The sequence below is a fragment of the Oncorhynchus mykiss genome, chromosome 23 (assembly GCF_057628025.1).
Source record: "Oncorhynchus mykiss isolate SJ-2025 chromosome 23, ASM5762802v1, whole genome shotgun sequence".
NCBI classification, from domain to species: domain Eukaryota; kingdom Metazoa; phylum Chordata; class Actinopteri; order Salmoniformes; family Salmonidae; genus Oncorhynchus; species Oncorhynchus mykiss.
The window spans coordinates 35,557,704-35,581,233 of NC_143044.1; the positions used below are offsets into that span (position 1 = coordinate 35,557,704).

Here is a 23,530-nt window from a genome sequence, read left to right on the forward strand (position 1 = left end):
TCATTGATGGAGGGAGGGAGATTTCACGATTCTATCATTGATGGAGGGAGGGAGGTTTCACTATTCTATCATTGATGAGGGAGGGAGGGAGGTTTTACTATTCTATCATTGATGGAGGGAGGGAGGTTTCACTATTCTATCATTGATGAGGGAGGGAGGGAGGTTTTACTATTCTATCATTGATGGAGGGAGGGAGGTTTCACTATTCTATCATTGGTGGAGGGAGGGAGGTTTCACTATTCTATCATTGATGGAGGGAGGGAGGTTTCACTATTCTATCATTGGTGGAGGGAGGGAGGTTTCACTATTCTATCATTGATGGAGGGAGAGAGGTTTCACTATTCTATCATTGAAAGAGTGAGGGGGATTTCACTATTCTATCATTGATGGAGGGAGAGAGGTTTCACTATTATAACATTGATGTAAGGAGGTTTCACTATTCTATCAATGATGGAGGGAGAGAGGTTTCACTATTCTATCATTGATAGAGGGAGATTTCACTATTCTATCATTGATGGAGGGAGGGAGATTTCACTATTCTATCATTGATGGAGGCAGGTTTCACTATTCTATCATTGATGGAGGCAGGTTTCACTATTCTATCATTGATGGAGGGAGGGAGGTTTCACTATTCTATCAATGATGGAGGGAGGGAGATTTCACTATTCTATCATTGATGGAGGGAGGGAGATTTCACTATTATATCATTGATGGAGGGAGGTTTCACTATTATATCATTGATGGAGGGAGGGAGATTTCACTATTCTATCATTGATGGAGGGAGGGAGGTTTCACTATTCTATCATTGATGGAGGGAGGGAGGTTTCACTATTCTATCATTGATGGAGGATGGAGATTTCACTATTCTATCATTGATGGAGGGAGGGAGATTTCACTATTCTATCATTGATTGATGAAGGGAGATTTCACGATTCTATCATTGATGGAGGCAGGTTTCACTATTCTATCATTGATGGAGAGAGGGAGGTTTCACTATTCTATCATTGATGGAGGGAGGTTTCACTATTCTATCATTGATGGAGGGAGGGAGGTTTCACTATTCTATTATTGATGGAGGGAGGTTTCACTATTCTATCATTGATGGAGGGAGGGAGGTTTCACTATTCTATCATTGATGGAGGGAGGTTTCACTATTCTATCATTGATGGAGGGAGGTTTCACTATTCTATCATTGAATGAGGGAGGGAGGTTTCACTATTCTATCATTGATGGAGGGAGGGAGGTTTCATGATTCAATCATTGATGGAGGGAGGGAGGTTTCACTATTCTATCATTGATGGAGGCAGGTTTCACTATTCTATCATTGATAGAGGGAGGGAGGTTTCACTATTCTATCATTGATGGAGGGAGAGAGGTTTCACTATTCTATCATTGATGTAAGGAGGTTTCACTATTCTATCATTGATGGAGGGAGAGAGGTTTCACTATTCTATCATTGATGTAAGGAGGATTCACAATTCTATCATTGATGGAGGGAGGGAGGTTTCAATATTCTATCATTGATGGAGGGAGGGAGGTTTCACTATTCTATCATTGATGGAGGGAGGGAGGTTTCACTATTCTATCGTTGATGGAGGGAGGGAGATTTCACTATTCTATCATTGACGGAGGGAGGGAGGTTTCACTATTCTATCATTGATGGAGGGAAGTTTCACTAGTCTGTCATTGATGGAGGGAGGGAGGATTCACAATTCTATCATTGATGGAGGGATGGAGGTTTCAATATTCTATCATTGATGGAGGGAGGGAGGTTTCACTATTCTATCATTGATGGAGGGAGGGAGGTTTCACTATTCTAACATTGATGGAGGGAGGGATGTTTCACTATTCTATCATTGATGGAGGGAGGGAGATTTCACTATTCTATCATTGATGGAGGGAGGGAGGTTTCACTATTCTATCATTGATGAGGGAGGGAGGGAGGTTTTACTATTCTATCATTGATGGAGGGAGGGAGGTTTCACTATTCTATCATTGATGAGGGAGGGAGGGAGGTTTTACTATTCTATCATTGATGGAGGGAGGGAGGTTTCACTATTCTATCATTGGTGGAGGGAGGGAGGTTTCACTATTCTATCATTGATGGAGGGAGGGAGGTTTCACTATTCTATCATTGGTGGAGGGAGGGAGGTTTCACTATTCTATCATTGATGGAGGGAGAGAGGTTTCACTATTCTATCATTGAAAGAGTGAGGGGGATTTCACTATTCTATCATTGATGGAGGGAGAGAGGTTTCACTATTATAACATTGATGTAAGGAGGTTTCACTATTCTATCAATGATGGAGGGAGAGAGGTTTCACTATTCTATCATTGATAGAGGGAGATTTCACTATTCTATCATTGATGGAGGGAGGGAGATTTCACTATTCTATCATTGATGGAGGCAGGTTTCACTATTCTATCATTGATGGAGGCAGGTTTCACTATTCTATCATTGATGGAGGGAGGGAGGTTTCACTATTCTATCAATGATGGAGGGAGGGAGATTTCACTATTCTATCATTGATGGAGGGAGGGAGATTTCACTATTATATCATTGATGGAGGGAGGTTTCACTATTATATCATTGATGGAGGGAGGGAGATTTCACTATTCTATCATTGATGGAGGGAGGGAGGTTTCACTATTCTATCATTGATGGAGGGAGGGAGGTTTCACTATTCTATCATTGATGGAGGATGGAGATTTCACTATTCTATCATTGATGGAGGGAGGGAGATTTCACTATTCTATCATTGATTGATGAAGGGAGATTTCACGATTCTATCATTGATGGAGGCAGGTTTCACTATTCTATCATTGATGGAGAGAGGGAGGTTTCACTATTCTATCATTGATGGAGGGAGGTTTCACTATTCTATCATTGATGGAGGGAGGGAGGTTTCACTATTCTATTATTGATGGAGGGAGGTTTCACTATTCTATCATTGATGGAGGGAGGGAGGTTTCACTATTCTATCATTGATGGAGGGAGGTTTCACTATTCTATCATTGATGGAGGGAGGTTTCACTATTCTATCATTGATGGAGGCAGGTTTTATTATTCTATCATTGATGGAGGGAGGTTTCACTATTATATCATTGATGGAGGGAGATTTCACTATTCTATCATTGATGGAGGGAGTTTTCACTATTCTATCATTGATGTAAGGAGGTTTCACTATTCTATCATTGACGGAGGGAGGGAGATTTCACTATTCTATCATTGATAGAGAGAGGGAGGTTTCAATATTCTATCATTGATGGAGGGAGGGAGGTTTCATGATTCTATCATTGATGGAGGGAGGGAGGTTTCACTATTCTATCATTGATGGAGTGAGGGAGGTTTCACTATTCTATCATTGATGAAGGGAGGTTTCACTATTCTATCATTGACGGAGGGAGGGAGATTTCACTATTCTATCATTGATGGAGGGAGAGAGATTTCACTATTCTATCATTGATGGAGGGAGGAGGGAGGTTTCACTATTCTATCATTGATGGAGGGAGGGAGATTTCACAATTCTATAATTTGTGGAGGGAGGGAGGTTTCACTATTCTATCATTGATGGAGGAGGGAGATTTCACTATTCTATCATTGATGGAGGGAGGGAAGTTTCACTATTATATCATTGATGGAGGGAGGGAGGTTTCACTATTATATCATTGATGGAGGGAGGGAGATATCACTATTCTATCATTGATGGAGGGAGGGAGATTTCACAATTCTATCATTGATGGAGGGAGGTTTCACTATTCTATCATTGATGGAGGGAGGGAGATTTCACTATTCTATCATTGATGGAGGGAGGTTTCACTATTCTATAATTGATGGAGGGAGGGAGATTTCACTATTCTATCATTGATGGAGGGAGATTTCACTATTCTTTCATTGATGGAGGTAGGGAGATTTCACAATTCTATCATTGATGGAGGGAGGGAGATTTCACTATTCTATCATTGATGGAGGGAAGGAGATTTCACAATTCTATCATCGATGGAGGAAGGGAGATTTCACTATTCTATCATTGATGGAGGGAGGTAGATTTCACTATTCTATCATTGATGGGAGGTTTCACTATTCTATCATTGATGGAGGGAGGTTTCACTATTATATCATTGATGGAGGGAGGGAGGTTTTACTATTCCATCATTGATGAAGGGAGGGAGGTATCACTATCCTATCATTGATGGAGGGAGGGAGATTTCACTATTCTATCATTGATGGAGGGAGGGAGATTTCACTATTATATCATTGATGGAGGGAGGGAGATTTCACAATTCTATCATTCATGGAGGGAAGGAGATTTCACTATTCTATCATTGATGGAGGGAGGGAGATTTCACTATTCTATCATTGATGGAGGGAAGGAGGTTTCACTAATCTATCATTGATTGAGGGAGGGAGGGAGATTTCACTATTCTATCATTGATGGAGTGAGGGAGGTTTCACTATTCTATCATTGGTGGAGGGAGGGAAGAAGGATGGAAGGAAAGGTGGGAGGGAGGGAAAGATGGAGGGAGGGCAGGACAGATGGAGAGAGGAAATAAGGAAGGATGGGAGGGATGGATGGAAGGAGTAAAGGAAGATGAAGGAAGAGAGGGAGGGAGGGAAAGATGGAGAGAAAGAGAGGGAGGAGGGAAAGATGGAGGGAGGGAGGGAGGAAGGAAGGAAGGAAGGAAGGAAGGAAGGAAGGAAGGAGGGAGGGAGGGAGGGAGGGAGGGAGGGAGGGAGGGAGGGAGGGAGGGAGGGAAAGATGGAGGGAGGAAGGAAGGAAGGGAAAGATGGAGGGTGAGATGGAGGGAGGTACATGAGAAGAAATGTGTGGTGGTTTTTGAAGCACCATATGGCACTTGCTCATACAGCTGGGCTTTCTGCTTTGAGCCTCTGAGACGGTGAGCTGAGAACGACTGTGACTCTGCCACCGTGTGTGTGTGTGTGTGTGTGTGTGTGTGTGTGTGTGTGTGTGTGTGTGTGTGTGTCTGTGTGTCTGTGTGTGTGTGTGTGTGTGTGAGCTGCGAACGTCTGTGACACTGCCTCCATAAAGAACCCAACACCATCAATACTTAACGCATCACGCCCACCGAGGAATAGAAGAAAGATTTTGGAACTAGGAACTTGTGAGTTCAACGCAACACTCCAAGTAAACATCTAAATAATTTAACAAACAAACAATTGAATAGGTAATGACCAATCATTCCAGGGTGTATTGGAGGAAGTTACTCATATTTCCGAAATTCTCATTTGAAATTAATAGTAAGGGCAGAGAGAGAGAGAGAAAGAGAGAAATAAAAATATTAAGAGAGAGAAAGACTGAGCTTGTGTAATGGTGCCTTCGTCTCCTATGCTGAGATGGTTGTGATTGCCTGCTGTGCTGGTCTGTCTCTCACCCTCTGCCTCTCGTCTTCTCTTCCTCCCCCTCTCTCCCCTACAGGGTCAGTTCTATTACAGGCTGTACCTTCTCCTACCTCCCCCTGCCTCTCTGTAGCCTGGCCTTAGTATGCCATTACAGACGGTCACCTGACTCACCCTCCCCTCTCTGCCTCCCCCCACTCTCCTCCCCATGCCACATGGCTCAGGTAGAAAGCAAAGCAGTCCTACCACGGTATCCTGTATCTCCTGCTCCTCACAGACTGACAAGGACCTGTGCTCTCACTGCTCTCCAACTGTTCACCTACACTACAATCAGCCTCCAGCCCTGGTCTGTTCAGGTGGAAAGCAAAGCATTTCTCTAGAGTCTAAAAAGTATCATTTGTGCTCCTGTCCCTCAAAGACAGACAATGACCTGTTCTCTCACTGCTCTCCAACTGTTCACCTACACTACAATCAGCCTCCAGCAGTGGTCACATTGATTCTTCAGTAGAAGAAAAGTACTTGAGTTACAGGCTCCCAGTTGTCTCCTTTAGACATTCAGTTGACCATGCAAAGACGCCATGGATACAGAGCCAAAGCTATAGGCGGAATCCTTTATTAGCTTCGGTAAAACTAGCATAGAATGACTGTGTAGAGCCAGTTATGATTTTGGCTGTGTATACTGCCGCACAGCAAACTTGAGTTTGGTAAGTTGATGAGCCAATCTAGTTAAATCCACTCGGTTCGGGTCAGTGTTTTCATTGTGTCTATGTCTGACTTGTGTCTATGTCAGTAACTTCCGGCGCCGACAGAGATGGCCGCCTCGCTTCGCGTTCCTAGGAAACTATGCAGTTTTTTGTTTTTTTACGTGTTATTTCTTACATTAGTACCCCAGGTCATCTTAGGTTTCATTACATACAGTCGAGAAGAACTACTGAATATAAGAGCAACGTCAACTCACCATCAGTACGACCAAGAATATGTTTTTCGCGACGCGGACCCTGTGTTCTGCCTTACAAACAGGACAACGGAGTGGATCCTATGCAGCGACCCAAAAAAACGACTCCGAAAGAGAGGGAAACGAGGCGGTCTTCTGGTCAGACTCCGGAGACGGGCACATCGCGCACCACCCCCTAGCATTCTTCTTGCCAATGTCCAGTCTCTTGACAACAAGGTTGATGAAATCCGAGCAAGGGTAGCATTCCAGAGGGACATCAGAGACTGTAACGTCCTTTGCTTCACTGAAACATGGCTCACTGGAGAGACTCTATCCGAAGCGGTGCAGCCAACGGGTTTCTCCACACATCGCGCTGACAGAAACAAACATCTTTCTGGTAAGAAGAGGGGCGGGGGCGTATGCCTCATGGCCAACGTGACATGGTGTGATGAAAGATGAATTCTCTGTTAAACAGCCACCACTAACACTGAGTGGCTGCTGCCAACACACTGACACTGACTCAACTCCAGCCACTTTAATAATGGGAATTGATGGGAAATGATGTAAATATATCACTAGCCACTTTAAACAATGCTACCTTATATAAATGTTACTTATCCTACATTATTCATCTCATATGCATACGTATATACTGTACTCTATATCATCGACGGTATCCTTATGTAATACATGTATCACTAGCCACTTTATACTATGCCACTTTGTTTACATACTCATCTCATTTGTACATACTGTACTCGATACCATCTACTGTATCTTGCCTATGCTGCTCTGTACCATCACTCATTCATATATCCTTATGTACATATTCTTTATCCCCTTACACTGTGTACAAGACAGTAGTTTTGGAATTGTTAGTTAGATTACTTGTTATTACTGCATTGTTGGAACTAGAAGCACAAGCATTTCGCTACACTCGCATTAACATCTGCTAACCATGTGTATGTGACAAATAAAATTTGATTTGATTTGATTTGATTTGACACGTTTTATTGAAAACACCCAAATGGCACACTATTCCCTATATAGTGCTTAACTTTTGAAAAATAGCTCTAAGGGACCTGGTCAAAAATAGTGCACCATAGAGGGAATAGGGTGCCATTTGGAACTGTAGACAGTAGATATTGACTCCAACATTCTGTTTTCCTCTCTATGGTTTATTTATGAGTTGCTTTAGCCTAAGAGAGGCTCATTTTAATGTATGGGTGTTCCATACAGGGTTACTGAGGCGATCACTGCTGTGGACTCTAATTTTACCAATACAATACCAGGAATCTAATAAACATGTACTGGCCCACGAGCTCTGTGTACTTGTCTTACTATGTTTCTGTTTTGATCGCCAAACTTTTCTCTTTCCAACGCAACGGAACCATATGAACGGAGAATGAAGGAACTGACACCATGTATTGCTGGAAGTAATGCAAACAGACAGGACAGATGGCTTACCATAGAAACGAGACGGATATAAACTATTGCAATAAACTACTGTAAACTACTAAACTACTGCATAAACTACTGTACAACTGTATAACTACTGTACTACTATACTGTAACTACTATAGGGTAACTACTATACTGTACTACTATACTTTATCTACCATACTGTATAACTACTGTTCCTACTATACTGTATAACTAATATACTGTAACTACTATGCTGTACAAATAATATAATTACTATACTGTAACTACTATACTGTATAACTACTGTACTACTATACTGTAACTACTATACTGTATAACTACTGTACTACTATACTGTAACTACTATACTGTATAACTAATATAACGACTATACTGTAACTACTATACTGTATAACTACTGTACTACTATACTGTAACTACTATACTGTATAACTACTATTCTATAACTACTAGACTGTATAACTACTGTAACTACTATACTGTAACTACTATTCTGTCACTACTATACTGTATGACTACTGTAACTACTATACTGTATAACTACTGTACTACTATACTGTAACTACTATACTTTATAACTACTATTCTGTAAATACTAGACTATATAACTACTGTAACTACTATACTGTAACTACTATACTGTAACTACTATTCTGTAACTACTATACTGTATAACTACTGTAACTACTATACTGTAACTACTATACTGTAACTACTATACTGTAACTACTATTCTGTAACTACTATTCTGTAACTACTAGACTGTATAACTACTGTAACTACTATACTGTAACTACTATTCTGTAACTACTATTCTGTAACTACTATACTGTATAACTACTGTAACTACTATACTGTGACTACTATACTGTAACTACTATTCTGTAACTACTAGACTGTATAACTACTGTAACTACTATACTGTAACTACTATAGGGTAACTACTATACTGTACTACTATACTTTATCTACCATACTGTATAACTACTGTTCCTACTATACTGTATAACTAATATACTGTAACTACTATGCTGTACAAATAATATAATTACTATACTGTAACTACTATACTGTATAACTACTGTACTACTATACTGTAACTACTATACTGTATAACTACTGTACTACTATACTGTAACTACTATACTGTATAACTAATATAACGACTATACTGTAACTACTATACTGTATAACTACTGTACTACTATACTGTAACTACTATACTGTATAACTACTATTCTATAACTACTAGACTGTATAACTACTGTAACTACTATACTGTAACTACTATTCTGTCACTACTATACTGTATGACTACTGTAACTACTATACTGTATAACTACTGTACTACTATACTGTAACTACTATACTTTATAACTACTATTCTGTAAATACTAGACTATATAACTACTGTAACTACTATACTGTAACTACTATACTGTAACTACTATTCTGTAACTACTATACTGTATAACTACTGTAACTACTATACTGTAACTACTATACTGTAACTACTATACTGTAACTACTATTCTGTAACTACTATTCTGTAACTACTAGACTGTATAACTACTGTAACTACTATACTGTAACTACTATTCTGTAACTACTATTCTGTAACTACTATACTGTATAACTACTGTAACTACTATACTGTGACTACTATACTGTAACTACTATTCTGTAACTACTAGACTGTATAACTACTGTAACTACTATACTGTAACTACTATAGGGTAACTACTATACTGTACTACTATACTTTATCTACCATACTGTATAACTACTGTTCCTACTATACTGTATAACTAATATACTGTAACTACTATGCTGTACAAATAATATAATTACTATACTGTAACTACTATACTGTATAACTACTGTACTACTATACTGTAACTACTATACTGTATAACTACTGTACTACTATACTGTAACTACTATACTGTATAACTAATATAACGACTATACTGTAACTACTATACTGTATAACTACTGTACTACTATACTGTAACTACTATACTGTATAACTACTATTCTATAACTACTAGACTGTATAACTACTGTAACTACTATACTGTAACTACTATTCTGTAACTACTATACTGTATGACTACTGTAACTACTATACTGTATAACTACTGTACTACTATACTGTAACTACTATTCTGTAACTACTATTCTGTAACTACTATACTGTATAACTACTGTAACTACTATACTGTGACTACTATACTGTAACTACTATTCTGTAACTACTAGACTGTATAACTACTGTAACTACTATACTGTAACTACTATACTGTAACTACTATTCTGTAACTACTATACTGTATAACTACTGTAACTACTATACTGTGACTACTATACTGTATAACTACTGTAACTACTATACTGTGACTTTAACACTGTATAACTACTATTCTGTAACTACTAGACTGTATAACTACTGTAAATACTATACTGTAACTACTATACTGTAACTACTATTCTGTAACTACTATACTGTATAACTACTGTAACTACTATACTGTGACTATAACACTGTATAACTACTGTATAAATGACTGTTTACAGATGAAGCATATGGGCAAGACAGACCTAGTAGACATGAATCTGTGAGTCTGGCCAGTGAGACTACACTCTGACATGTGTCTGAATAATGAGGTGCTCTAAGTAATGACGTTTGTATGATGACAAGAGGGAAAGTGTATCCCGTTCTCTGCTGCTTGTGCAGCTTCATTTACAGTAAGTGAACAGGAGCGTCTGTTAAATGGCATATATTATAATAAAAAACAAATGCTGAGTCCCACACTTTTCCCCTACATATTGCACTACTTTTGACCAGAGCCTTATGGAACGAGGATGAAGTAGAGGAAGAGAGAGTGGAGGAACAGGGAACTGGTTTGATATTACAAAGACAGACTGACACAATCAACCAGCTAGAGAGATAGAGACTTCACCAGCCTACAGGGTTTGAGAGGACATATTCTGAAGGCAACACTACACTATGGCTTCCCTGTTCCTATAGAGTTTTTAATAAAAGTAGTCAGCTGTGCTGGAGGAAGAGAGAGTGAAAGAGGACAAGAGAATGGAGAAGAGTGAGTGAGAGAGAGAGAGAGAGAGAGAGAGAGAGAGAGAGAGAGAGAGAGAGAGAGAGAGATCTTACCAGTAGCATCCTTCTCCATTTCTGTATTTTCACTCTTCTCGTCAGCTTTCTTTTCCTCTGCTTCTCCTGGACACACACACATTTGATATCATTAAAACCTCTCATCTGAGAACACTGAACCATCGAGAGCTTGGAACTATAAGATTCTATCTGCATTTTTGTCAAGATTGAGTTATTGATATAGACTTGTTCTGTTCAATGTTCTCTACCTATATAGTACTATAAATACCCCCATTTAAGTTCAAAAGAATACAAGATAAAAATTCTGGACATCATTCAAACCAATGAGGGTTCGGAATACTGCCATCTATCCACAGTTTTTGGTTTGGGCAGGTTTTAATAGTTACATTGGGAACAACATCCCCTATGCACTTCCTGATGAACTCAGTCAATGTTATTCTCAGAGGCAAACCAGAACATATCCCAGTCCGCGTGATCAAAACAATCTTGAAGCATGGATTCTGATTGGTCAGACCAGCGTTGAATAGACCTTAGCACAGGTACTTCCTGTTTGAGTTTCTGCAGATAGAAAGGGAAAAGTAGAATGGAGTAATGATCTGATTTGCCGAAGGGAGGGCAGAGGAGGGCCTTGTAGCCATCCCGGAAAGGAGAGCAACAATGGTTGAGAGTTTTTGAAGCGTGAGTACTGAAGCGGTAGTGCTTTCCTCAAATTTGCTTTATTAAAATCCCCAGCTACAATAAACGTGGCCTAGGAAGAGAGAGTGAAGGAGGACAAGAAAATGGAGAAGAGTGAGTGAGAGAGATGGAGAGATGGAGAGAGTGAGAGATATATATGGAGAGAGAGAGATATCTTACCAGTAGCATCCTCCATTTCTTTATTTTCACTCTTCTCGTCAGCTTTCTTTTCCTCTGCTTCTCCTGGACACACACACATTTGATATCAGTAAAACCTCTCATCTGAGAACACTGAACCATCGAGAGCTTGGAACTATAAGGTTCTATCTGCATTTTTGTCAAGATTGAGTTATTGATATAGCCTTGTTCAGTTCAATATTCTCTAACTATAGAGTACGCTAAATATCCCAAATGATGTTGTTAAGTTCAAAAGAATAGAAGACAAATATTCTAGACATCATTCAAATCAATGAGGGTTCGGAAATGTAAAGCCACTTCTTTTTGCAAATAGAACCTTATAGTCCCAAGCTCTTGATATATCATGGAGATTATTCAGCCATTTTGTTGCTGGACATCCTTTACCACCATTTTAACTGTACTCTGAAAGCATGACTTTGCATGATGTAGACCATTAATGTAATGTATTTCAAATAGAGAGAGAGTAATCGTGTATCACATCAGCTCCCTGTCTTTCTGTCCGTCCATCTGCCTGCTCTGTCCACTCTGTCTTCTCTATCCGTCTGTCTGCCTGGTCTATATGTCTTCTCTGTCTGCCCTGTCTGTCCGCCTGCTCTATCTGCCTGCCTGTTTTGTCTGTCTGCCTGCTCTAACTGTCTGCTCTGCTGTGTCTGTCTGTCTGCCCGATCTGTCTGCTCTGTATGTCTGCCTGCTCTATCTGTCTATCTGCTCTATCTGTCTGTCTGCTCTGTCTGTCTGCCTTCTTTATCTGCTCTATCTGTCTTCTCTGTCTGCCTTCTCTATCTTCTCTATCTGTCTTCTCTGTCTGTCTGACTGCTCTATCCGTCTGCTCGGTCTGCTCGGTCCGTCTGTCTTTCTCTAGTCTGTCACTCCCTCTCTCTCCCCTATCTCTCACCTCTCTCTCCTCTCCCCTCTCTTGCTCCCCTATCTCTCCCCTCTCTCTCCCCTCTCGCTCCCCTATCTCTCGCCTCTCCTCTCCCCTCTCTCGCTCCCCTATCTCTCACCTCTCTCTCCCCTCTCTTGCTCCCCTATCTTTCACCTCTCTCTCCCCTCTCTTGCTCCCCTATCTCTCACCTCTCTCTCTTCTCTCCCCTCTCTCTCCTCTCCCCTCTCTTGCTCCCCTATCTCTCATCTCTCTCTCCCCTCTCTCTTCTCTCCCCACTCCTGCTCCCCTATCTCTCACCTCTCTCTCCCCTCTCTCTTCTCTCCCCTCTCTCTCCTCTCCCCTCTCTTGCTCCCCTATCTCTCACCTCTCTCTCCCCTCTCTCTTCTCTCTCCCCCCTCCCTTCTCAATTTTCTCTCCCCTCCACTGTTTTAAAGTGTGCGGGTGTTCATGTGTGTGTGACATGCGTGTGTGTGTGCATCGGTGTGAGACCAGCCATCGTATTTGTATTATTCCCAGAATGACACAGTGTGTGTGTGTGTGATGAGAGTCTCACAGACACTAGTGACATGTCTACATTAAGTTGATTGGTTGATACTGCAGCCCACCCACCCAGTCCCCATGAGTTAAGCCTATGGAAGGAAGCCCCATGGGCAATAAGAGTGAAGAATAGCCACTAACATAGATTCCAACCATTGAAATGTGTGCTCGTCTGCTTTGTGTACAGTATGGACTAGTGGCTAATATAGGCTACCAAACATCCCTTTAAGAGGCTAGACTATATTGAAGGCTAGCTTCCAACCCGTTCAGTGTGTGTGCTTGTCTGCTTTGTGTAAGAATTGGTGGGAATAACAATATGTAATACATCGACCACATGTAGAGAGAGCACACGTAGAGAGAGCTTATCTATCTATCTATCTATCTATCTATCTATCTATCTATCTATCTATCTATCTATCTATCTATCTATCTATCTATCTATCTATCTTTCTCTAGTCTGTCACTCTCCCACCCTCTCTCTCTTTCTGTGTCTGTCTCTCTCTAGAGCTCATGTCGCTGCCAAATAAACTTAATAAACCCCAAAAAAGAATTACAAACCCGTTCTCATATCTTTGTCCCCCTCTCTTCTCTCTCCCCTCTCTCCTCTCTCTCTCCTCTCTCCTCTCTTCCCTCTTTCCCACTCTCTCTCTCCCTCTCATATAAATCCTATCTCTCTGTGTGATATGCGATATGTAGTAACTGCTCACACCTGTGTTTGCTGTGCTCTGGAGGGGGTATATGGCTGAGCAGAGCGAGATGTAACCCATCAATTATGTTATCCGCCCACACACACAAACACACATTTACATTCTGGAAATAACAAAAAAACAATGGCTGCTCTCACACCAATGCAAGTACACGCACGTCTCACACACACACACAGGCAGGAAGGCAGACAAACACACAAACATGCACGCACACACACATACACACGCAATCAATTTCTGAGTTGGATGTGTGATGTTGATTGTGTGTGTGTCATACTGATGTGTGTGCCACACTGATTCCAGAGTTAGCATTATCATCAGTTCACATATGGTACAACCCACTAGTAACTTAGAAGTTACTGTAAAGATAAGTTACGTTTTTTTTTACAGTTTAGGCTCTCAAAATAAGGCCGTATGAACAACGTATGCTATTAGCTGTGTTTGAATACTATTTGTGACGTAAATTGAGTATGTAGTATGCTTATTGGTCATAGTATGGATATAGTTAATATGCCAAAAAGTTCCCGGATGTCGTACTACATTCGCCAAAAATCGAAGCATACAAGCAGTGAACACAATTTCTGTGCTTTTAGGGCCCATAATGCAATTCTTCAGAAAATGGGTGTGGCTTCACAACATTTTCAGATTTGAAGAAAATGGCGGAAAATATGCAGCCGAAGTCCAACAAGAGCGGATATAAATGTAAGTACAAAAAGTAAATATTCATTGCTTTAATTAATTATGACAAATGTTAAGAAAATGTTGAGGAATGAAATGAACAAGTAATGACTTATCAAATAACTTACGTTTCACGTTATGTTGGCTGCACTAGCTTTACAAACAGCATAGCATAATGTTATAATTACATCAGTTGCTTTTGTGTACCGGTATGTTAGCTAGCTAGTATATTAACTATATGCTATCTAACTAACTACCCAATGTTTTTGTTTTACCCAACATTTATTGACTTGATTATTCACGTCATTCTAGCTTAGCTAAGTGGTATAGTCATTGTGCGTTCTTAGTGGACATAGTTAATGAAGTAGTAAGATGTCTAATAATGTGTTATGCTAACAAGCTAGCAAGAAGTTGTATAGCAACAGCATCAACTTCCGGTAGACAGGCGAAGCGCTAGTACACTCAACTGAAAGGATACCGTTCATTTACATTATACTAAAATTAACTAATAGTATATAGTATGGGGTATATACTCATTAAGTATGTAGTATACAGTATGTTAGTATGGGTATTCAAACACAGCTATTGTGTTAGATAATATATATTTATTTTATTTTATAGGATCTGACTTGGTGAAGTCCATAGGACTGAAAATGGATGAATGCAACAACCATGTCTCTGTCACTAACAAATACAGTCATGGGTGGTAACAATTTACTCGAAAGGCAAAGCTTTTTTGAATAATGCTTTACACTAAGCAGTGTGTTAATTTAACACTATTCCAATGTGTATAAGGGTCCACAGAGTCCACAATTCCAGTGTTAATTTAATAACACTCTCAGTGTTCATTTAAAACAATGTTAATCTGGAGAATTTGCTGTGTGTGTGTGTGTGTGTGTGTGTGTGTGTGTGTGTGTGTGTGTGTGTGTGTGTGTGTGTGTGTGTGTGTGTGTGTTTGTACGTCTCCTATAATAACAATGACATCACTTCCTAGTTAAAAACAAAAATAACAAACTCATGACAACTTGTCACTGTCACATCCAAGGCTATACATAATTGATATGTCTTTGTTTATCCTTCTTATTCCTGTAAGTCGGACAACTGAAGTTCATTCAGAGTAGTAGCACACAGTGACGATGTGTTTCGAGAGCTCGTGGGATGAGGGAGAATGTTAATGTATTCCCTACACTATGGCAAAATAAACTTGAAGCTTGACACAGAGAGTGGTGGGTGGCACACACAGGATAGAAGGACAGAACAGATACCAGCTTCAGGATAGTGCTTGTGTTAACTACCTGAATGTATATGTATCCATGTTACCTGTCTGTGAGTCCAGGGTATCTTGCTCCATGGCTGTATGGTTGTCAGCGTCTTCTTTAGGTGGATCTAGCTCATCTGTACAGACAGTGGAAGGAGAGACATTGGTCAGCCCCTGAGCAAACACATAGCATCTTCTACAGTATCTCCGCCATGACAATACAGGATTGTCTACATTGGTCTGGTTGGACAAGACCGTGTTGTCTTGTCTGGACATAACACAATTCGCTAAATGTCAAATTGATGCCAACATTCAAGAGACCAGCATGTCGAAATGTTGCCAAGATTACTAAATGACTCCCTCCCTCTTCCTCCTCCCTCCCCTCTCCTCCATCCTTTCCACCCCTCTCCTCCATCCTTCCCTCCCCTCCCCTCTCCTCCATCCTTCCCTCCCCTCTCCTCCATCCTTCCCTCCCCTCTCCCCCATCCTTCCATCCTTCCCTCCCCTCTCCTCCATCCTTCCCTCCCCTCTCCTTCATCCTTCCCTCACCTCTCCTCCATCCTTCCCTCCCCTCCCCTCTCTCAGCAATGACATTTGGGACAAATTGAGTAAATGAAAGCCATGACACCAATAAGCTAACATGCTGTATGAATGGCTATTGTGCTGCTTCTATAATTGCTTTTCTAACAAGCTGAAGGAAAAAAAGCCATTTTTTCATATCTATGCAATTTTAGACCCATTCTCTGAACAATAAAAATGGCAGACCCCATTAGATGGGGAAGGAGAACAATTTCTACCAAAGCCTTGTTTTTGGTGTTTGTCTCGAGTGCTGCTGTCAATCTGAAAATGTTGACACACACGCAGGCACGGACGCATGCAAGCACGCGCAAACACTCACAAACACACAGCAACAGCAATCCTTCCCAGTAATCATGATTGGCATTCTATTTACATGAGAATCATGGCCTTATATACAGTGCCTTGCGAAAGTATTCACCCCCCTTGGCATTTTTCCTATTTTATTGCATTACTGCCTGTAATTAAAATAGATTTTTGGGGGGTTTGTATCATTTGATTTACACAACATGCCTACCACTTTGAAGATAAAAAAATATTTTTTATTGTGAAACTAACAAGAAATAAGACCAAAAAAAACCAAGAAAACTTGTGTGTGCATAACTATGCACCCCGCCCTCTCTTTGCAGGTTTGTTGTGGTGCCAAACTCTTTCCATTTTTTAATAATGGATTTAATGGTGCTCCGTGGGATCTTCAAAGTTTCTGATATTTTTTATAACCCAACCCTGATCTGTACTTCTCCATAACTTTGTCCCTGAGCTGTTTGGAGAGCTCCTTGGTCTTCATGGTGCCCCTTGCTTTGTGTTTCCCCTTGCTTAGTGGTGTTGCAGACGCTGGGGACTTTCAGAACAGGTGTATATATACTGAGATCATGTGGCACTTAAATAAAGTCCCCCTGTGTGCAATCTAACTATTTCTGTGACTTCTGAAGGTAATTGGTTGCACCAGATATTATTTAGGGGTTTCATAACAAAGGGGCTGAATACATAAACACGCACCACTTTTCCCTTTTGTATTTTCTTGAATTTTTTTAAACAAGTTATTTTTTCAATTTTACTTCACCAATTTGGACTATTTTGTGTATGTCCATTACATTGAATCCAAATAAGAATCCATTTAAATTACAGGTTGTAATGCAACAAAATAGGAAAAACGCCAAGGGGGGTGAATACTTTTGCAAGGCACTGCATGCAGCCTAAGATAGTATAGTTATATATTGTCTTGTCTGTCTTGTCACATCAGGTGGAGATGTATTTGTGTTTCCAAAAATGCTGTGTCTATCTATACTGACCAAATATGTAAACACAACATAGTAAAATCTTTGAAATTGTTGTGAGTAAACAGTTCATATAATTCCTTAGACCTTAATCTATGGACTTCACATGACTGGGCAGGGTGTGCAGCCATGGTGGGCCAGGTAGTGCATAGGCCCAGCCACTGAGGAGCCAGGCCCATCTACTGGGGAGCCAGGCCCAGCCAATCAGAAATCGTTTTCCCCACAAAAGGGCTTTATTACAGACATAAATACTCAGTTTCATCAGCTGGTCTCAGACGATCCCCCAGGTGTAGAAGCCGGATGTGGAGGAACTGGGCTGGCATGGTTTCACTTGGACTACTGGACATTCCTGCAGTCAGCATGCCAATTGCACACTCCCTCAAAACTGTGACATCTGTGGCATTGTGTTGTGTGACTAAACGGCACATTTTAGAGTGGCCTTTTATTGTCCCCAGCAATGATCATGCTGTTTAATCAACTTCTTGATACACCACACCTGTCAGATGGATGGATTATCTTGTCAAAGAAGAAATGCTCTCTCTGCTCTCTAACCCCCTGTACTGCAATCTAACTAATTCTGTGTAAACAAATTTGTGCACAAAATTTGAGAAATAAGCTTTTTGTGCGTATGGAACATTTCTGGGATTTTTTTTTATTTCAGCTCATGACCATGCTGCGTTTATATTTGTGTTCAGTATAAATAAATAAATAAGCCACTTTTATCCAAAGCAACCAGCTTACGTTTTCATATGGGTGGCCCCAGCAGGAATCACTCAATCCTTGCATTGCAAAGCATCATGCTCTACCATCTGAGCCAAACAGGACCACCTATCTAACATGATCACATCACAACATATCATTCATGGGTAAACACATATTTTTAACCTTTATTTAACTAGGCAAGTCAGTTAAGAACAAATTCTTATTTTCAATGACAGCCTAGTGGGTTAACTGCCTGTTCAGGGACAGCTCAAGGATTTGAACTTGCAACCTTTTGGTTACTAGTCCAACACTCTAACCACTAGGCTACCCTGCCACCCCAACATGTAGTTACCATACACTTCATCCAATAGCATTGTTATCACTCTGTCTGAATCTGGCAAACATGAATGAGTCTGAGTATACAAGGACACAATGGCAAAAACATACATTTGCTCAGTACTTTTCAAACTGATTCAGTATATGTGTCCCAAATGGCACCCTAGCACCCTATTCCCTATATGGTGCACTACTTTTGACCAGAGCCCTATGGGCCCTGTTCAAATGCGGTGCACTATATAGAATTTAGAACATATTCCGTGTGTGATATCACAAGGATCACTATTACTAAAGGTTTGTGCTATCCGGGACCCTTCGGACATCCATACCAGTGGAGGCTACTGAGGGGAGGACGACTCATAAAAATGGCTGGAAATGAGTCAAAGGAATGGCATCAAACACATGGAAACCATGTGGAAATGGAAACCATGTGTTTGATGTTTTTGATACTATTCCACTAATTCCACTCCAGCCATTACCACAAGCCTGTCCTCCCCAATTAAGGTGCCACCAACCTCCTGTGGTCCCACCCTAAACCCTAACCTTAACCCTTACCTTAACCATAACCGTAACCCTTAAGTGACTCTAACCCTAACCCTAACCATTTTAATTGTCAACTTCAATGGGGTAGGGATTTCCCAAGGGTCTCAGATAGCAGGGTCTCTATTATAACCCACAACATTGTAGTGACACCACTGATTCTTACAGTTACTAGCTTTCTCCTGCAGGGGGCAGTATTGTCACATTGTTTCCTCCCAATGCAATACGCAGGTGAAATAACTCTTACTGTAGAATGTTGAGCTATTGATGAAAATAGGAGCAGGGAAGGTGTGTGTGTGCATGTTTGTTGTGTGTGTGCGTGTGTGTGTGTTGTCTGTGTTACACTAATAGGACGAAGCAACACCGTGACTCGTCCTCCCCATCTTATTTAAAGTAAAGGATGAGGGATATGATTCCCCTGTGCAGACAAAATAATTTACACAATTCAAAAATGTTGTATGCTTTTTGAAACAAATGTTTGAGTCTGTACCTACTGCATTCAGTGTGTATCTGGATGAAGGGTTTAGTAGGAGGTTCTGCACTTCATTCTAGTTCACTTCAGATTTACAAGATACTCATAGGACTATATGTATATATGTCAGTGGTTTGGACGTACAGTACCACTAGGAATGAGAGTCTCATAGGACAGTATGTCTGTACACTACCGTTCAAAAGTTTGGGGTCACTTAGAAATGCCCTGTTTTTTAAAGAAAAGCAAATGTTTTGTCCATTAAAATAACATCAAATTGATCAGAAATACAGTGTAGACATTGTTAATATTGTAAATGACTATTAATGGAATATCTACATAGGCGTACAGAGGCCCATTATCAGCAACCATCACTCCTGTGTTCCAATGGAACGTTGTGTTAGCTAATCCAAGTTAAAAAGGCTAATTGATAATTAGAAAACCCTTTTGCAATTACGTTAGCACAGCTGAAAACTGTTGTCCTGATTAAAGAAACAATAAAACTGGCCTTCTTTAGATTAGTTGAGTATCTGGAGCATCATCATTTGTGGGTTCGATTACAGGCTCAAAATGGTCAGAAACAAAGCACTTTCTTCTGACACTCATCAGTCTATGGCTTTTTCTTTGCAACTCTGCCTAGAAGACCAGCATTCCGGAGTCGCCTCTTCACTGTTGACGTTGAGACGGGTACTATTTAAGTTGCAAAGAAAAAGCCATATCTCAGACTGGCCAATAAAAATAAAATATTAAGATGGGCAAAAGAACACAAAACCCTGGACAGAGGAACTCTGCCTAGAAGGCAAGCATCCTGGAGTTGCCTCTTCGCTGTTGACGTTGAGACTGGTGTTTTCCGGGTACTATTTAATGAAGCTGCCAGTTGAGGACTTGTGAGGTGTCTGTTTTTCAAACTAGACACTCTAATGTACTTGTCCTCTTGCTCAGTTTTGCACTGGGGCCTCCCACTCCTATTTCTATTCTGGTTAGAGCCAGTTTGCGCTGTTCTGTGAAGGGAGTAGTACACAGCGTTGTACGAGATCTTCAGTTTCTTGCCAATTTCTCACATGGAATAGCCTTCATTTCTCAGAACAAGAATAGACTTTGCTTTGTTTCTGACCATTTTGAGCCTGTAATCTAACCACGAATGCTGATGCTCCAGATACTCAACTAGTCGAAGATGGTGCCTCTTCCTGTTCGGGCGGCACTCGGCGGTCGTCATCGCTGGCCTATTAGCTGCCATCGATTCCCTTTCCTTTTGTTTCTGTTTATTGGGTTTAATTGGGTACACCTGTTTTGAGTTAGTGTTTGTTTGTAGGCTATTTAAGGGCACTAGGCTCGCTGGGTATTGTGCGGGCTTGTTCTCTGTTATTTTGGTGTTGGTGTATTAGTGTTATCTCATTATTTTCCGGACAGTTTTAGCCCTGTGTATTTTGGACGGGTTGTTTCATGCGCCCTAGTGTTGGCATGTCCATGTCTCCGCTGTGGTTGGAATAAATAGATTCACGTACGATATTACCTGCTCTCTGGGTTTGACTCCTCCACCGCACCATTTATAGAAGTCGTAACAGAATGGGCATTTCTTTGGTGCTTTTCTTTAAAAAACAAGGACATTTCTATGTGACCCCAAACTTTTGAACGGTAGTGTATGTCAGTGGTTTGGACGTACAGTACTGCTAGGGATGAGAGGCTCATAGGACTGCTTGTATATTGTTAAGAATGTGCCCCTAATATGCTCATGTAGGACTGTCAGCAAGCAGCAGGATGCAGATACATAGGCAGGGAGTTAATCGGGAGACTAGCTAAGGCCTGTGGAGTAATCATATTCAATATCTACTGTTGTGGAACTCTAGCTATAAATAGTCTGTGTGTGTGCTCGCTAGGTCCTTAGCATGTATGTGTGACAGAAGGGTCTACAAATGGATGAATCCACCTGAGTGACTTAGCTTTCAGCATCAGTACATAACACCACTTTACTCTCTAATGTTGAGGAGAGACTGATGCACTTCCAGTTGGGGGTTTCTGCTGGGTTTGTGTGAGAGGCATTAGGATGTGTGTAGAATATTAAACCTTTACAGTGAGATAGCTGCCTACAGCAACAACCTACACCCCTTCCAACACACACCTATCCACATCTCCCTCCGACACTCCCTTCACCCATGACTCTCTGCTACAAACACTGTCTCTCTGTCTGCTCTTCTTTCCAGTCAACCTTAGCGTTGGACAAAACACGGGTGAAAAACACACTGAGAAATTGGCCAAATAGAAAGTGCTTCAGAGCGCTACGACCAGCAGCTGTCATTATATGTGACGGGTGTGCAAGGTGTGGGCGTGTGCGTCACTGAGCGGCGTGCTGGAAAAGCCAGACGTCATAGGGGGAAAAGCCATTGATTCTCCATGCCTGCACTGAGCTTGTTTGAACACAGAGGGAAGCCTGTCTATGTAAGGGCAAACAGGCTACTGGCTACAGTAGCTGCCTATACTGTACTGGTAAGGGAATACGTGTGTGTGTGTGTGTGTGTGTGTGTGTGTGTGTGTGTGTGTGTGTGTGTGTGTGTGTGTGTGTGTGTGTGTGTGTGTGTGTGTGTGGCATAAATACGTCCTCTCAATTTAATTCTCTCCCCACATTAAAAGTAATACATGTATTTTTTCCTACTAGCTCTGACTATTGAGGAAAAATGTACACTCATAGAAACAAAGTGTTATTTTTTAACACATCCCTGTGTCTAATTAAGGATGGCACATGTTGTGTTACTTTAAACACTGTGTTGACAACATTTTTCAACACATTATGTGTCAATTCCTGCAATGAATGAGTTAATAGCTGACAACCACACAACACACCCTAGATGTGTTAGATTATTGACCAATCACACTGCAGTCATCATGCATCTTTGCCGTGGCCTCACACTCCCCCACGCTCTGAAAAGTGAAGTGACAACTGACAGCCTGGAGTGAGCCTCAGCCAGCCAGCAGGAGGAATATGACACAATAAATAAGGTACATTTCATCTTTATCTGAATGAGGTGACCATTTGAGGAAAATGCGGGATAATAGCAGCAATATTTGAACTTTGATTTATAAAAATGTTTCAAATGAGTTGTCAAGAAGTTAGGCTAGTTAGGCAAACGTTTACCATAATTATTATCATTACTCAGCATGCTATACTGCAGGTAGATTTTTAGAATTGTTTTTAATATTTGTGTTTTTGCATTTACATTGACTGATTGATTAATCTTATGCTACACAAAAATAAAAGACAAATGTTTCTAAACTAATCTAATAATTTTTTTGCACCAGATACTGAAATGGTTGTTCCAGTTTAAATGGCTTAGGTAGTCTCCTCACAATGATCCTAACACTGGCAGTCATTCTGAACAAATACAACTAAACTGTTGAATATGTGGCTGGATTCACTTTGCCAGCCAGTATAATGTGATTTGCAGGCCTGATGTGGCTGGATTCACTTTGCCAGCCAGCATAATGTGACTTGCAGGCCTGATGTGGCTGGATTCACTTTGCCAGCCAGCATAATGTGACTTGCAGGCCTGATGTGGCCTGTAACCTGTAGTTTCCTAACACCACTGTGCTATGGTATAACTAGGCCCTGAAAGAAAGGCCTTATATGTAATAATGTATTGTCATAAATAATTTAAGGTATAACCATATACAGGGGGTTCTATGAAGAACCCTACATAAAGGGTTTTGGGAGAACCCTAGATAAAGGGTTCCCCTACGGGGATAAAATGAAGAACGCTATATAGTTCTACTTAGTATCCTGCTAAGGAAACAGTTAGGGGATTGAACTTTGGCTGTGTGTCCTGCTCC

The 23,530-nt window shown here is 40.8% G+C and overlaps 1 protein-coding gene across 2 annotated transcripts in view; it reads right to left on the reverse strand.

Moving 5' to 3' along the window:
• Positions 1-23,530, reverse strand: part of macrod2 (mono-ADP ribosylhydrolase 2) — a 1,220,194-nt gene that overhangs the window by 40,958 nt on the left and 1,155,706 nt on the right. For both annotated transcript variants that reach the window (XM_036960544.2, XM_036960545.2), the window contains exons 12-14: positions 15,871-15,945; positions 11,725-11,787; positions 10,909-10,974 (exon numbers count right to left, since the gene is read on the reverse strand). In XM_036960544.2, coding sequence (XP_036816439.2) covers positions 10,909-10,974; positions 11,725-11,787; positions 15,871-15,945 — 204 coding nt within the window. The remainder of the gene's footprint in view (positions 1-10,908; positions 10,975-11,724; positions 11,788-15,870; positions 15,946-23,530) is intronic.